The sequence below is a fragment of the Eubalaena glacialis genome, chromosome 7 (genome assembly GCF_028564815.1).
Source record: "Eubalaena glacialis isolate mEubGla1 chromosome 7, mEubGla1.1.hap2.+ XY, whole genome shotgun sequence".
NCBI lineage: Eukaryota > Metazoa > Chordata > Mammalia > Artiodactyla > Balaenidae > Eubalaena > Eubalaena glacialis.
Window position 1 is genome coordinate 1,139,049 of NC_083722.1, and position 17,592 is coordinate 1,156,640.

General features: G+C 40.8%; 1 protein-coding gene across 1 annotated transcript in view; it reads right to left on the minus strand.

The window, feature by feature from the left end:
- The window catches only part of GMDS (GDP-mannose 4,6-dehydratase), a 479,713-nt gene that overhangs the window by 77,752 nt on the left and 384,369 nt on the right, over window positions 1-17,592 (minus strand). Inside the window, exon 8 of the mRNA XM_061194771.1 lies at window positions 12,223-12,341. Within this exon, the coding sequence (XP_061050754.1) occupies window positions 12,223-12,341 (119 nt within the window). The remainder of the gene's footprint in view (window positions 1-12,222; window positions 12,342-17,592) is intronic.

The window sequence follows — 17,592 nt, forward strand, 5'->3', positions numbered from 1 at the left end:
TCAAAATGCCACGTGTTACAGGAAAGCATGTGAAATGTTTCCCAAAAGATGAGCTCTTGGACCTTCTCCAATTTCCAATGCTATTTTTGACAGACTGCTATTATAATTTTTGAAGTAAACAAACTACTGTATAAATTAAGTTGTTGGAAGAACTTGACTCCTGCAGAACTGGTGGGACTGAGTCGCCATCGATTCTGGGATGACCCACGTGCTCCTCAGGCTCAGAGGGGACTAACATCATCAAAGCCTGGGCTCTCATCTCATATTAGAGACCAGGGCTCCAGACACCCTAGCTGTGCACCTTGGAGATCCCCATCATCTCCTGGTCGATTTCTCTCAGACCGTAGGGAAGAAGAACGGGAGGTACTCCTCCAGCTTTTCAGACCTCTACATCTCCCCGAGAGCATTCCCAAAGTCACTGATGGCAGGAGTGGGGCGTCCAGAGAACTCTTTTTATCTCAGTTTATCAGATGATAAATTAGGTCCAATTCCTATTAAATTCAACTAGCATTTAAGCGATCCCTGGAGGCGTGAGGGCAGAAGGAAAGAGGAGGGAAGGAACTAAATCAGCTGCAGGTGCTCACTGGATGACAGTTCTCATGGGAAAACCTGGAAATTTTAGGTTTTTTCATTTTCCAGCAATCTGCCCCTACTCCCATCCTGCATGCCACACACACACACACACACACACACACACACACACAAACCCTAAAATCAAACTCTCAACATCTAAAAATTCTTTTTCCATTATTGATTCATGTAAACGTTGATTCATTTAGCAAATGTCTGCCACTGTGCTGGGCAGAATGCAAGGTTCAGAAAGGACCCAAAGCAGATTCTGCCTTAAGGAGAGAACTGTCCAGTCCACCATGGAAGGCAAAGTCACAGGTGACTACGATCAAGGTCCAAAGGGGGAAGGGCTTGGACGTGGTGACCGTCAGGCTCATTTCGAACTTGAGGTCCTACGACTGTCCCAGGCTTTGCTACTCAGAGTGTGGTCCAGGCACCAGCAGCCCCTGCATCACTGGGTATCCTGTTAGAAATTCGGAACCTCAGGCCCCGCCCAGACCTACTGATTCCAAATCTGCATTTTAACAAGATCCCCAAGTGATTCACAGCACCTCAGCGTTTGAGAACTTCTGCTCAACAGGAGACAGATGCAGCCAAAAGGTGTCGTAATTCTGACAAAACTGCGGATTACTTCCCAGAGAGGAGGAGAGGTCTCTATGCAACCAGAGCAGGGCACCTGGGCCGTTCCTCCCTCAACTGCCTCTCTGCTAAGCGTCTCCCTTACGTTCCTTCTGGTCACATAAGCACGAGATGCTGGTGAGACTTTACTTTTTTGGGTCCCCAAACATATCATCAGTTGCCCAATCTGTTTTCACATTTTATTTGTCCCTTGTAGTCACTGTTGACAAATGTCATTTTCCATCAATTACCCATTTCATCATTAATAGCAAACACACAGAGCTTACGATGCACCAGGCCCTGCTTTAGGTGCTTCACAAATGTTAACACATTTAACCTTCACCCCGACCCTGTGTGGCAGGGACCCTTATTATCCCCCTTTTACAGATGAGAAAATGGAGGCGCTGAGAGTAACCAACTCCCCGGGAAAGCTGCAGAGCTGGGATTCAAACCCAGGGAATGTGGCACTGCGGCTGTGCTTTTATACCTCACACGATATTATGCCACACTGTATGCAGAGAAGGACATGACCGAGTCATGAAAGAGAGAAATTAAATCAGCATCCTTGGGGAAAGAGGTGCGTGTCCCGAAGGCCTAGAGGCTCAATACTATCCTCGGCCTTCCAGGCTTTGCTCCATCTCAGTGTGTTTTCTTTGCTCGTTTCTGCCTGGTGTCTGACTGTGCAGAAACCGTTCCCAAGAAGGACTCGCCGGCCCTGTCAGAAGTCACAGCTGCAACGGGGACGGCGGGGACGGGACCCGGGAGCAGCCGTGACTACCCTGCTTGTCCTCCAGCTGAGATCGGTATGCGGCTCATGGGGCCCAGAGAAGATCCAGGGGAAGGAAATTGGAAAAAAAACAAACAACGGAACATGACTTGCAGACAGCATTCATAAAGCCATCATGATTTCATTATCTGGCCCTGAGAAGGAATTCTGCATTTTCAGACACACTGTGAGGAACGTGCGATGTAAGCATTCTGTTCCCACAAGCCCAGCGATGCAGGTACGGGGCACGCAGGTGGGAGCTGCCACCGACAGAAGACTCAGACAAGAGGGGCAAAGCAAGACCTTTAGTTCATCTGGGACCTCAGCACCTCACGCCCGTGTCTCTTCTTGGAAGAATTCAGGAAAAGGGCTCAATTTCACCAAAATTTTATATAGCACTCAAAGGCAATGTTTAATATACCACTAAAAGCTTGACTTGTGGTTTAGTCTGTCATCTGAAACAAAATGAAGGTCACTGCCTGAAATTTGGAGTAGATTTTAGTGAAACTGACTCCAGGGCTTTACTGCGCCTTCCCTTCGGATGGAGAAGTGGGAAGAGGGGCGGGCTCAGACCCGCCAGGAAGCTGCTACTCAGTTTTGAAGGACAGAACAACACTCCCAGCGGGTAATCCACACAACTCTGTTGTTTGTGTAGGATTCTAATATAAAGTAAGCTTGGAAAGTGCTGGGTTAAACAAAGTTAAACAGATTTCTTACTGGTGATTCTCTAAGAGGGGTTAAAATATTCAATATTCTCCAAATGAACTAGACATGGAATGCCTTTCTAAGACATTTCCTTTTTAAAGAATTCTCAGTCTGTGAAAGACCGTGCTAGGTATTAAAAAAAAAAAAAAAAGGTATTAGCCCATGGGACTACCTACGGACAGAAGGACAGAAGGATGACCTGGTGACTGAAAACAACACATCGTCTCCAGAGTGGGAGAATGACCAAGTTTCATACACTTTTCGAAAGAGAGTCTTGTTTGGGGATTCATTTGTAAGACTACCCCTAACTTCAAAAAGTTGTGTGTAAGTTGACGTCTTACTACAAAAGCATGTAAGTTCATTATAGAACATTTGGATATAGAGACATGTATTCAGTAGAACACTAAAGGTCACACATAATTCTGCCATGTAGAAATTGCCATTTTAAAATTTTTGTGTGTTTTCTTCTAATCTTTTGTAGGCATATTTTTAGAGACTTTAGATCAGCCAACAGATCCTGTTGTTTTTCACTTAATATTGTCATAATCATATTTCATGTTATTCAAATTTCTCCTCAGCATTATTTTTAATAGCTGTATGATAACAGTTGATCAAACTCACTTGAATATCCTTGATGATGGGCACCTAAGTTCTTTTTTGATTCCTTTTATTGAAAAATCAACTATATTGAGGTATAATTTACAAACAAAATGTGTCACAAGTGCATAATTTGATGAGTTTTGAAAGATGCATGCACTCATGCAGACACCACTGCGATCCAGATATCAGACATTCCCCCCCGCTCCACAGATGCCCTCTCCTTCTCCCAGTCGCTCTCCCGTCACGCTCAGATTCCTATCAGCACCAGTCACCCTTTCCTAGAGCTTCGCATGCGCGGAATTACACAGTCCGTGCTCTTCCTCCAAGTGTGCCAGGTGTCCACTCCTTTTCACGAGTGAGCAGTATTCCTCGTGCGGACACATCATCCGCCAGCTGATTAGACACTGGGGGAGCTAACGCTTTATTAGGACTAAAGCTGTTATGCATATTCATGGATAAGTCTCTATGTGGACATACATCTTCATTTTTCTTTGGTAAATGTCTAGGAAAATCACTGGTCACGTAGTAAATATAGACTTGGTTTTATAAGAAAGCCAAAGCGTTTTCTGAACTATTCATACTTCCATTAGTAATGCATGAGCATTCCAGTTGTCCCAGCATCCTCAGTAATACTTGGCTCTGTTGAGTTTTTCCATTTTGCCATTCCAAAGGGAGTGCAGTGCTATCACACTGTCGTTTTAACGTGCATTTCCTAGATGATGATCACACTGAGCATCTTTTCATGTGCTAAGTGGTCATTTGTGGAATTTCTTGTGTGAAGCATCTGTTCAGACATCTGGCCCATTTTTTAAATTGGATTATTTGTCTTCTTTCTTTTGAGTTACAGGAGATCTTTGCATGTTCTAGATATAAGTCCTTTGTCAGATGCAAATATTACATTCATTTTCTCCCAGACCAGTGTTTGCCTTTTCCTTTTCTTAGTGGTCACTTTCAAAGAATAGAGGTTTTTAATGATGACATTCATTTTGTCATTTTTTTCTTTTATGGTTCTTGCTTTTGGTGTCCTAAGAAATCCTTGCCTTTGCCCCCAATTGATCTAAACATTTAAGGCAAACACACACAAAACAAAAAGCCATAGAGAATGATAAATTGAACTACATGAAAATGTAAAACTTTGGTATTTGCAAGGCACTGTTAAGAAACTGAAAAGGCAAGTCATGGGCTGAGAGAGTATATCTGCAAAACATAAAAACTCTCATAGCTCAGGAACAGAAAACAACCTCAGACGTTCTTCCCTGCCCCAAGGTTGCAAAGCTTTTCTCCCATGTCTTCATCTAACAGTTTTCGATTTCCACTCTTGCATTTATACCTCTGCTCCATTTCAACTAGTTTTGTGTGCGGTATGACACTCGGGTTGAGATTCACTTTTTTACCCCATATGGCTATTCCTGATTCCAGCACCATTTGTTGTAAAGACTATCCTTCTCCAATTAATTACCTTGACAAGTTTGTAAAAATTCAATTGTCTGTGTAAGTGAGTGTCTATTTCTGGGCTTTATATTCTGTTCCCTCGACCTGTAAATCTGTCCTTACATCAATAGCATGCAGATTAAGCATTAAAAGAAATCTTAAAATCAGAGAGTAAGTGTTCTCCAGCTTTGACCTTCTTTTTCAAAATGATTCCAGATCCTTTGCATTTCCACATAAATTTTAGAATCAGCCTGCCAATTTCTACCAAAAAAAAAAAAGCTTGTGATTTTGTTCAGGAATGTACTGAATCTACAGATTAATTTGAAGAGAACTGGCATCTTATCAAGTCCTCCAATCCAAGAACATGGTGTATCTCTCCATTTATTTAGGGCTTTTTTGATTTCTCTCATCTATGTCTTTTAGATTTTGGTGTACAGATCTCTTGTGTATTTTATTAAGTTCACTCTATTTCACTTTTCTGATTCTATTGTAAGTGGTAATGTGCTTTTTTAAAACTTCCAATTTCCAGTTGTTCAATGGCAGTACATAGAAATACAATTGACTTCTATATATAGACCTTGTATCATGTGATGTTGCTAAATGCACTTGGTAGTTTTAGTAGCTTTTTGGGTAGATTACTTAGGTTTTCTATGTACTACATCATGCTATCTGTGAATAAGACAGATACACATCTTCCTTTCATTTCTTTTTGTTTTTTTCTTTTGGCTAGGATCCAGGACAATGTTGAAAAGGTTTGATAAAAGCAGACATCCTTGACCTGAGCCTCATTTTTAGGAGAAAATTATTCAGTCTCTCAACATTAAGTATAATGTTAACTGTTGGTTTTTCTCAGAGGCCATTTATCAGCTTGAGGAAATTTCCTTCTATTCCTAGTGTGTTGAAAGTTTTATTTTATTTTATTTTATTTTTTAATAATAGTTGTTAAATTTCGCCAAATGCCTTTTTCTGCCTCTGTTGAAAAAAATCATATGGCTTCTCTTTTGTTTTCTTAATATGGTGAATTACATTGATTTTCAAATGTTAAACCAACCTTGCATTTCTAGAATACATCCCACTTGGTCATGGTGTACCAACTTTTTATATATTGATAGATTCAATTTGCTAATATTTTGTTAGTACTTTCATGTTTCTTTGTTCTCGTGGAATACTAGTCAGTATCCTTCTTTTCATGTAACATTTTAATTTTTAGCATCAGGGTAACGCTGGCCTCATCAAATGAGTTCGGAAGTGTTCTCTCTTCTGAGTGAGTATAGAAAGGGTATTATTTTCTTTCTTAAATGTATAAAATTCAGTTTCTTTAACAGACATAGAACTACTAAGATTTATACATATTTTGAAGTCAGTTTTGGCAATTTGTGTCTTTCACGAAATTTGCCCATTTCCTCTAACTTGAAAAAGTCATTGGCAAAAAGCTGTTCATAATATTTTCTTACTATTCTGTTCATGTCTGGAGGATCAGTAGTGATGTTCCCTCTTTTATTTCTACTACACATAATTTCTGTCTTCTCTTTTTTTCCTGGATAGAGGTTTATCCAGGTTTTGGTTGCACTGATTCTCTCCATTGTTTTTCTGTTTTCTACTTCATTGATCTCTGTTTTTATCTTTATTATTTCCTTCTTTCTGTTTGCATTGGGTTTAATTTGTTCTTCTTTGTCTAGCTTCTTAAGATGGAAGCTTGGATAACTGGTTTGGGCTCTTTCTTCTTTTTTAATGTTAGTATTCAAAGCCACAAATTTCTCTTCAAGCATTGCTTTGGCAGTATCCCACACATTTTGATATGCTGTTTTCATTTTCATTTAATTCAAAATATATTCTAATTTCCCTTGTGATTTCTTTTTAAACCTGTGAGTTATTTAGAAGTGTGTTGGGTGGTAAGCTCTAGAAATGTCAATTAGGTCAAGTAAGTTTACTATGTTGTTCAGGTCTTCTGTATCCTCAGATATTTTCTGTCTATTCGTTCTGTCAGTTACGAAGAAGGGAGTGTTGAAGTACACAAGTATAAAGTTCATTTGTCTTTTTTTCCTATCAGTTCTGTCAGTATTTTGAAGTATCTATAACTGGGTGTAGATACGTTAAAAAGTATTACATTTAAAAGTATTATGTGTTCATGAAGAATCAACCCTTTAAAATTATGAAATGACTCTTTATTCCTTCTAATTAAATGAAGTCTATTTTGTCCCATATAAATATAGCCACTCCAGTTTCCTTATGGTTAGTGTTTGGACGTTTTATTTTTTCATCTTTTTACTTTTAAACTATCTATATGTTTATATATAAAGTGTGTCTCTTGTAGACAGCATATTGCTTTTTTTTTTTATCAAGTCCAACTATATCACCCTTTTAATTAGAGTATTTAGAGCATTTACAATGGATGTAATTATCAATATAGTTATTTGTTTTCTATCTGTCCCATCTGTTATTTGTTCACACTCCCTCTTCTCCTGCTTTCTTTTAGGTGAGTATTTTTTAGGATTGCATTTTGACTCCACTATTGGCTTATGGCTATTTTTCATTGTGTTTTGTTTTAGTAGTTTCTCTAGAGTGTGCAGTACATACTTTAACTAATTGCAGTCTGTCTTCAAATAATATCATACCAATTCCCATCTGGTGTAAGAATCTTTACAGTAATGATGCACTGCTTCCATCCCGTCCCCACTCTTTGTGCTACTGTTGTTATACAATTTATTTACATACGTATTAGAAACCTCATAATGTATTGTCATTATTTTTACTTTCAACAGTCAATTACCTTTCAAAGAAATTTTAAAACGAGGGGAAAACTTTTATATTTTCCCACATTTTGGCTATTTCTCTTGCTCTTCATTCTTCCGTATAGATCCAAGCTTCAAACTAGTATCATTTTCCTTCCGTCTAAATGATTGCTGGCGATGAAACATCTCAGCCTTTGTTTGTCTGGAAAGTCTTTAATTCGCCTCCATTTCTGAGATGGTTTCCTCGGGTACAGAACTCGAGGTTTACGTTGCTTCCCGCAGTTTAAAGATGTTGCTCCAAGGTCTTCTTGCCTTGCATAGTTTCTGATAACAAAACTTTCCTATATTTGTTCCTCTGCAAATAATTCCATTTTTTCTCTGGCTGCTTTAATTTTTTTCTCTTTAGCATTTATTTTCAGTAATTTGGGAAATTTTTGGCTGTTATTTAATTCTTTTCCTGTGCCCTCCCCGCTTTTCCCCCAATACTCTGATTACACATATATTAGATTGTCTGATTTTGTCTCACAGGTTAATCAAATCAAACTCTGTTCTTTTTTTTTTTTCTTCCCTACAGTCTTTTTCTTCCTGTGCTTCATCTTGGGTCATTTCTAGTATTATGTCTATAAGTTTACTAGTTTTTCTTCTGCAGTATCTAATCTATTCTCAGTGCCAACAGTGAGCTTTTCATTTCAGATACTTAATTTTTCATCTCTAAAAGTTCCATTTGGCTCTTTAAAAAATAAATATATTTCCTTATCTCTCCTCACTATACTCATGATTTTCTTAAAATACTTGACATAGTTATAATAGCTATTTTACCTTCTTTATGCACTCATACCATCATCTTTTTTATTCCTCAGTCTGTTTTTATTGATGGATTTTCCCCTTGGTTTTTGGTCACATTTTCCTCCTTCATGACAGTCCTACTAATTTTTGGTTGAATGCTGAACATTAAGAACTAAGGAAACAATCCCGTTTACCATTGCAACAAAAAGAATAAAATACCTAGGAATAAACCTGCCTAAGGAGGTAAAAGACCTGTATGCAGAAAACTATAAGAAAGTGATGAAAGAAATCAAAGATGACACAAACAGATGGAGAGATATACCATGTTCTTGGATTGGAAGAATCAATATTGTGAAAATGACAAAACTACCCAAAGCAATCTACAGATTCAATGCAATCTATCAAATTACCAATGGCATTCTTCACAGAACTGGAACAAAAAATTTTACAATTTGTATGGAAACACAAAAGACCTTGAATAGCAAAAGCAATCTTGAAAAGAAAAACGGAGCTGGAGGAATCAGGCTCCCCAACTTCAAACTATACTACAAAGCTACAGTAATCAAGACAGTGTGGTACTGACACCAAAAGAGAAATACAGATCAATGGAACAGGATATAAAGCCCAGAGATAAACCCATGCACATATGGTCACCTTATCTTTGACAAAGGAGGCAAGAATATACAATGGAGAAAAGACAGCCTCTTCAATAAGTGGTGCTGGTAAAACTGGACAGCTACATGTAAAAGAATGAAATTAGAACACTCCCTAACACCATATACAAAAATAAACTCAAAATGGATTAAAGACCTAAATGTAAGGCCAGTCACTATAAAACCCTTAGAGGAAAACGTAGGCAGAACACTCTTTGACATAAATCGCAGCAAGGCCTTTTTTGACCCACCGCCTAGAGTAATGAGAATAAAAACAAAAATAAAAAATGGGAGCTAATTAAACTTAAAAGCTTTTGCACAGCAAAGTAAACCATAAACAAGAAGAAAAGACAACCCTCAGAATAGGAGAAAATAATTGCAAACGAAGCAACGGACAAAGGATTAATCTCCAAAATATACAAACAGCTCACACAGATCAATATCAAAAAAACAAACCACGCAATCAAAACACGGGCAGAAGACCTAAATAGACATTTCTCCAAAGAAGACATACAGCTGGCCAACAAACAGATGAAAAGACTCAACATCACTAATTATTAGAGAAATGCAAATCAAAACTACAATGAGGTATCACCTCACACCAGTCAGAGTGGCCATCATCAAAAAAATCCACAAACAGGACTTCCCTGGTGGCACAGTGGTTAAGAACCTGCCTGCCAATGCAGGGGACATGGGTTCGAGCCCCGGTCCGGGAAGATCCCACATGCCGCGGAGCAACTAGGCCCGTGAGCCACAACTACTGAGCCTGCGTGTCTGGAGCCTGTCCTCCGCAACAAGAGAAGCCGCGATAGTGAGAGGCCCGCACACTGCGATGAAGAGTGGCTCCCGCTTGCCACAACTAGAAAAAGCCCTCCCACAGAAACGAAGACCCAACACAGCCAAAAATAAATAAATAAATAAATAAAATAAAACAATAAAAATTTTAAAAAAATAAAATAAAAACAATATTATTTAAAAAAAAAAAGAAACAGAGACACAGACGTAGAGAACAAATGTATGGATACCAATGGGGAAGGGTGGGGGGTGGGATTAACTGGGAGATTGGGATGGACATATATACACTATTGATACTCTGTATAAAAGAGATAACTAATGAGAACCTACTGTATAGCACAGGGTACTCTACTCAATGCTCTGTGGTGACCTAAATGAGAAGGAAATCCAGAAAAGGGGAACTATGTATACGTATGGCTGACTCACTTTGCTTTACAGTAGCAACTAACACAACATTGTAAAGCAACTTACACGCCAATAAAAATCAAAAGAAAAAAAACTTTATGCTTTTGAGTCTAGATTTTACTGTATTCCTTTGAAGAACACTGGGCTTTGCAATGGTCAAAGGCTAAGTTATTTGTATCCAGTTTGATACCTTTGAAGTTTGTGTTTAAGCTTTGTTAGCCTGGGTCTAGAGCAGCCTTTACTCTGGGGATCAGTCCCATCACTGAGGCATAGCCCTTCTGGAATCTTACTTCATCCTCTGAGTGAGGATGGTCACTGAGTGAGAACGAGGTCTCTCCATTATGGCTGAAGCTCATGTGCCTCCCAAGCTTGGGAACGCTCTAAGAAACCTTCAATTCCACCTCCCAGGCAGTTCCTCATCCAAGCTTGTGGAATGTCTTCTTAATATTCAATAAGGACTCAGTGGGATCCTTATGCACGTTTTGGGAACTCTTTTTTCTTTGCAGATCATCACACCTTTCTAGAACTTGGCTCCACAACATCCAGGTGCCTCAGACTCTCTGAATTCTGACCTCTACCTCCTCAGCTTTCAGCAAACGGTTGTTCTCTGTTGAAGTTCCTCTTCCACGCTCCCTGGTAGAGACCATGTCTCCAGGAAAGCCGGGTGATTGCAGGGCTCACCTCATTTGTTCCTTTTCTACCAGGGATCACGGTCCTGCACTGCCCATTGCCCAAACAGTGTTTTATATATTTCATATAGTTTCCTAGTTTTTCAAGATAGAAGGTTTAATCTGATTTCTATTATTCCATCATAGCTAGAAATGGAAGTCCTTTCTTATATTTTAAAAGTGAATCTTGGAAAAATGTCTGAAAGATCTTCAAAAAGTTAAACACAGAATTACCATATGACCCAGAAATTCCACTCCTAAGTTTATAATCCAAAGAACTGAAAGCAGGGAGGGACTGAAACAGATATTTGTATACGCGTGTTCACAGCAGCATCATTCACAAGAGCCAAAAGGTGGGGGCCACCCAGGTGTTAACGGATGATGGATAAGCTACACGTGGTCCATCCACACAATGGAATATTACTCAGCCTTAAAAAGGAGTGAAATGCTGACACAGGATATAACAGGGATGGAACCTGAGGACATCAGGCTCAGCGAAATAAGCCAGTCACAGAGGGACAGATATTGTGTGACTCCATTGATATGAGGTCCCTGGAGTCATCAAATTCAGAGACAGAAAGTAGAATGGTGGCTGCCAGGGGCTGGGGGAGGGGAGTTAGGGTTTAATGGGAACAGAGTTTCCGTTTGGGGAGAAGAAAGAGTTCTGTGGACGGATGGTGGTGATGGTTGCCCAACACTGTGAATATATGTAATGCCACTGAACTGTATGCCTAAAAATTATTAAAATGGTAAATTTTATGTTATATATATTTTATCTCAATAAAACAATCACCAAAAAAGAATCTTCCATCAGTAGTGAAGGATTTCCCCCAAATCTTTCAAATATTCCAATAAAAATCTGACTTTAAAATTTGTGTAATGCAACAAGTAGATGTAGTGTGTGGATCATTTTGGTATAACGTGGAGCGCTGGCCCAACTGCAAGACTCAAGTGAGATCTGCAGATTAGACAGTACTCACTTATCAGTGCGATCTCCTGACTTTGATGGCTGCATTGCATTCATGTTCCACAATGTCTCTGTTTATAGGAAATACACACAAAAGTCCAGGGGGATGGGGCCTACTCTCAATGGTTCAGAGAAAAGAATTATGCTGGTCATGTATTTGAAACTTTTCTGTAAGTTTCTATGGTTTCAAAAATTTTAAATATAAAGTGAAAGTATTGAAAAAAGTTTGTGTAACGTTATCACATTGATCTGTTAAGAGCAATTAGCAACAGTAAAATCCTAGTAAACCGAGTATAAACCATGATACAAAATTTAAAGTTAAAAAGTAAAAACCTTAAAAACGTATTTAAAAATTAAGAAACGAAATTTTTAAAAAACTGAGTTTAGATGGTGACAAACATTTGACTTTCACTATAACTGGAGCCAAGCCCCTGCTTCACGCGTTACAAGAGCAAAGGGGGAAAAAGACAAAATGCAGGCAGAATAGCAAGCAAACGTCTGACAAACATCCATCAGTCATACTCACACGATGGTTTTTCCGATGTGCAGAAACGACTTCTCTACGAATTCCCGGACGCTGTGGACCTCCCCCGTGGCTATGACAAAGTCCTCGGGTTCATCATTCTGCAGCATCAGCCACATGGCCTAGAAAGAGAGGCAGAGCCATGTGAAAGCTGCACCCAGCTGCCCCTCGGGAACTATCATGTCACCAACGCACATCACCGGACAGGGACAGGGCTAACAGGTAAACCGAGGCACACAAAAACTCTCAGGAGTTTATCTGAGCACACGTTGATTCCAAAGGTGTTCGGGAGGCTCCCCACGCAGGGACGGGGGGGGGGGGCAAGGCTTTTACAGAGGAGAAGCTAAGCGAAACAGAGCAAAGCAATTATTTGATTATCTGGGAAGCCGGGTGAGCTGCTGGTGAAGTTTCACTTCCTCGGATTCTGGTGCGGTGACGCTGGCTACCAAGGGCTAACGGCCTCCTTGTTTAGATGCTTTAACCTGTGTAGCCAGACGATGAAGACGAATCTGGTCCACTATCCTAACCACGGCAGTCGTGGTTCTCAAACTCTAACGTGTGGCAGAATCATCTGGGGACCTCTGGGTACAGCCCAGGTGCACAAGCTGGGCAGCTGTTGCAGCACCTCTGTCTGCAGCAGCCCAGGTGAGACTCACGCAGCAGGACCTTGGACTACAGCTCACAGGTATGAGATGTTGAAGAGCGTCTGCACCGAATAACCTTTTCATAGGATATTTAAGAATCACGGAAGGAAGGCAAGAAAACATCATTTAAGGACAGGTGTCTATCCTCCAAAGTAGGACCAAATTTCTTAACAGTAAAGTTGGAAATTTACCACTGCGGTGACATGGTAAAGCAAAATATTCAACAATCCTTAATGGAAAAACAATCATATAACGAACGGCACTTTTAACACGTTATCTATCTGGCAGTGAAGACATCTGCGCAGAGTTAAGGTTTCAGTAGCTGTGTTTGAAGGTCAGGGGCTCGGTGGGTGCGTTTCGCAGATGGGCTTTTTCAAGGAGGGCCGGAAGCCTAGCTGCATGTGAAAGACCCAAAACACGGCCCCAAAACTCAGCTCAGATGGCTCTCACCGTAGCAGCCAGGCCTAGAGTTTCTATAGCTTGGAGCCACACACCGATTTTAAAGATTTTGTTTATACAGACAGAAGATGAAGATTTTACAAAATTAAGTATAGCTGGTATCTGACAGCAGTCTCTTTAGGAAAAAAAATCTAAGACAAAAAAAAAAAAACACAACTCAATGTATTAACCTATAATGAAAAGGAATCTGAAAAAGAATATACATATGTATATATACATATATATATAACTGAATCACTTTGCTGTACATCTAAAACTAACACATTATAAATCAACTATATACTTCAATAAAAATTCTTTTAAAAATCAATTTTTTTCATCACTCACACCCACTTTTCAAAATAAAATAGGTGAAAGCAATAGTCACCTCATTAGAACACAATCCCCAATATTATGTGCATTGAACTCTTGTTCTAACATTTATAGAAAACTATCGGTTGGTGTCTCCCTAGCTGTTGTTGGATAAGCTGAAACATAGGTTTCTGAGATCAATGGAGCAGCTTATTTTCTTTTAGAAAACACAACCAGCAAAGTTTAATTCTTCTTTATTCATTTCAATTTATGGCAGCCTTCTAAAAAATAAAAACGCGCACATTCTCCTGTACTCGAAGTTTTTTCTTGTGAATATTTTGTATTTTGGTCTATTTCCAGATTGTTTTAAATTGTATTTTTGTCCTACAGAAGACAAGGCTTTCGGCAATTTCACACGCCTTGGAGATGCGGCCCACGGGTGGGACGCTGGAAGCAGACCCAGGTCAGGGACATGCTGAGAAGCATCGGACGAAATCGTCCTGGCAGGAGAGGGGTTTGTTCACATTCATGAAAGATCTGCAGTTTTGTTTTGCATTAAGAGATTATAGTTGATGAATTTATTTATAACACTTTAAAAATTTTTACATGAATTATATTAATAATAAAGCTTGATCAGTTCTAAAAAGGCACAATATGCAAGCTGTCCTCTTCATCGGGATGGTGCGTGCGGCCCCAAGTGTCAGACCCTGGGCCAGCGCCCTTGGCTGTTCAGCTCCTCAAAGGTGCCCTGGTCGTGGGCACCAGCAGAGGCGAGAGGCCCCTCTTGGTGTCCGCGTCTTGCAGGTGTCCACCCAGCCTGGAATACCCTCCTCCTCTGCCTGGAAACCCTCCAGCCTGGGCCCTGGCATGGCCTGTGTCTCTCCGGGTTTCCCTGGGACGATGGCACAGCACACTGGCTATACTGGCCCGAGCTGCCCTTTGGGCACCTCCCCAACTAAGCTGACCCTCTCACGTGCTGCGTGCACACACACACACACACACGTGCGCACGCACACACACACGCACAGACACACACACGCACACGCACACACACACGTTTTGGCTTTCTTCAAAATGCTTCCAAAGTTTTTAGGAAAAATTAAATTATGCTTCTGGCTAGAATTTCTATCTGAACGTTTTTCTGAGGGATTAGTGTATGTACTTAAGGGTGTTTTACTTGAATTTCCATTCTAAAAATAACATTTCAAATAGGTCTTTCAGGACTGCTCAGCTTATTTTATTTCTTTTAAACACTATGTTGGGCTGGAACGGTTTTGAAAAAATCATATTTTTAATCATGTGAAAGAAAGCAAGGGCTGCTAAAAATAAAAGGAGAAAACATGATGACCGGTTGAGGGTGGATGCCCTGAGACACCGGCACCAGCTCCCTGGCGCTCGGTCCATCCCCACCGGGAATCTGGGCATGCAGGAGGCCCTCACTTTCACCACAGTGAGTGCCAAGAATCTGCCCTTTTCTTTTCCAACCGACCATCCGCGGCCTTTGACCTACCAATTTCTAGGCATTTCCTTTAAAGTTCATACTGTCCCAGACTCCAGCCTGGGAATGGGAGGGAAAGGATATACAGCTCCAGATTTATTTGTTATTACTGAATAGTTTACTGGTTTTAAAACGCAGAGGGAAAGGCTTTGTTTGAATTTCCACTGAGCACAATGAATCGTCTCTGACTGGTAAATGAAGACCGGTGACACTCCAGATCAGAAGATGAACAAGTCTGTGCTCTGCGGTGATCGTGGGTTAGTAATTTGCCACCGAGCCGGGGCCGGGCAGCCCATCGCGATGCTTGGTCGTGTCCAGCACAAAGGCCCCTGTGTGGGAAGCGCCCAGGCCTGCACCTCCTCACACAGCTGCACACGCTGATCTGGTCCATTTCTTCCCTGATGGATGGCACGGCCGAGGCAAAGGTTCACCTCCCCTCACCTTCCTGTTCACATGCGGGACATGTGACCCGTGACTCGGCCGGCCACCCCTGTGCTCAAGTCCCCACCCAGCTCCGGCTTCCGGTGAAGAAACGCTCCTGAGGTGACAGGTTTCAGGCGTCTGCACTCTGGGCCCGTCACTCCGGGAATGAGGGGCCGCATAAGGATACGACTGACTTACCCACCTCCTCACACACTTATTTACCTCTGCCCTGACCTGATCACCAGTGCAAACGAAAACATCGCCTGCTTTTTATTTTTTAATCCATCCCACAGGGAGGAAAGACAAGCAGTTAAGGAATGTACCAAGGCTTGGGATTCTTCAACATCAAAATGCCCCTTGACGGCAAATGAACAGCGCAGCTCTCCAACCATGTCCCATGTTCACCTTGCTTTTAAGGCATATAAAGTCCAGGGGGAACCCGACTCCATGTCACTGATGCTTGAAGGCCAAGTCTAGGTGGTTATAAGTATCCGCTCCATTTGGACATGTGCTCTCTTGTAACTATACAGTGAATCTATCTGTTTTACAAATCTAATTTAGAGAAGTCAAAATAAAACTTTCATTTAAAAAATTCCCCCCCCCCCAAAAAAAATACTCCTCTCCCACACCTGCTCTTCGGCCGTACAGATCACAAACGCGGAAGTCACAGTGGAGGGGCCTCCTTTCTCCTGGATTCGGGAGCTTGCAGTGGCTCCCAGCTGGACCAGTGATGGAGAACAGCCAAAGTGCATCACCACAGCCGACTAGCTAGCCTTGATTCCACGCGTGCCTTTCGGGCTGTGATGTGTGTTTGTCTTGAAAACCTGGATTCGACAATTGCTTCCACCTTGCCATTAACCTCCGGCTCAGTATCCAAGCCACGGACACTTATTAACTGAGCTGTCATCCATGAATAACGAGATTTGTTAATCAAGGTTATGTTTAACTATGTTTATTTGACTGCTGCCTTTTCAGCCCTGTGCTTTTGTGCTTTACGGGCTACAGTCATAAAAATAATCTAAACATATACATGTACATAAATATATACACATATATATGTATAAAAATAGGGGAGAAAGTCTATGAAATAACTCTAATAAAAATCAGAGGCATTTGAACAAATGGAGATTAAAATTCCCCATAAAGGATTCTAAGTGTGGAACTGTTCACATACATTTTCTTTAAGCCCTGTTCAGTAGCTGTTTTCATCATGATAGCCTGGTGTTTTCAGTTTGAATCAGGACTTCAAGGAGTCCTGGGCTAGGCTGGGCCTTATGCTTTGTGGGACGCACATAGTTCGGGCGGGTTAACCCGGGGGAGTACCCCTTACTCTGACATAGTTGGGAAACAGGTACTAAATGACTAACAAACACAACGGTATTGAGAAAATCATCTAGCATAAAATCAAAACCTCAATCTATTCATTTCTTCATGGGTAAAAATACTGTTGTTTGTGAATTCCTTTGATTAAGGGTCTTTTAGACATTTTAAAAGTACAAAGTTACTGGACAGGAAAAAAATCATTAGATGATACATTTTAAAAAACACCAAAAATAATAAAACAAATTTAGCAGGCTATCTAGCTCTTGCTATTAACATATCATTCAACATTGATACCAATGCACTGAAAGAGGCCAGACCAACACTTGCCCTGCCCTGCCCTTTTGTTCCAGCCAGGGCCACCAAGCTACGAAGTCCGAGGCTGGGGGTAACAACATACAGCCTGAAAGCTCTAGTCCTCTGGGAGTCACTCTGACCCAGTTTTCTGGAACACCATCTGCTTTCTCCGTATGCAGAGTCAGGTAACGTAGTTATTTATTGATCTCTGAGTACATTTTATCTCTTCCATGCTTCCATGCGCTCCTTTTCTTTTCCAGGCATGCCAATTATGCATGTGTTGTATCTCTCTTCTTCTGTGTTCAGGTCTGTTACTTGCTGCCCCATCATATTTATCCTTGTTCTCTTCCGTATTATTTTATGTGATTTCCTCCTGCTTGTTCACCTGATTGTTTCTAATAACATTTATTTAAAATTTTCTTGCTAATGTGACTTCAACCT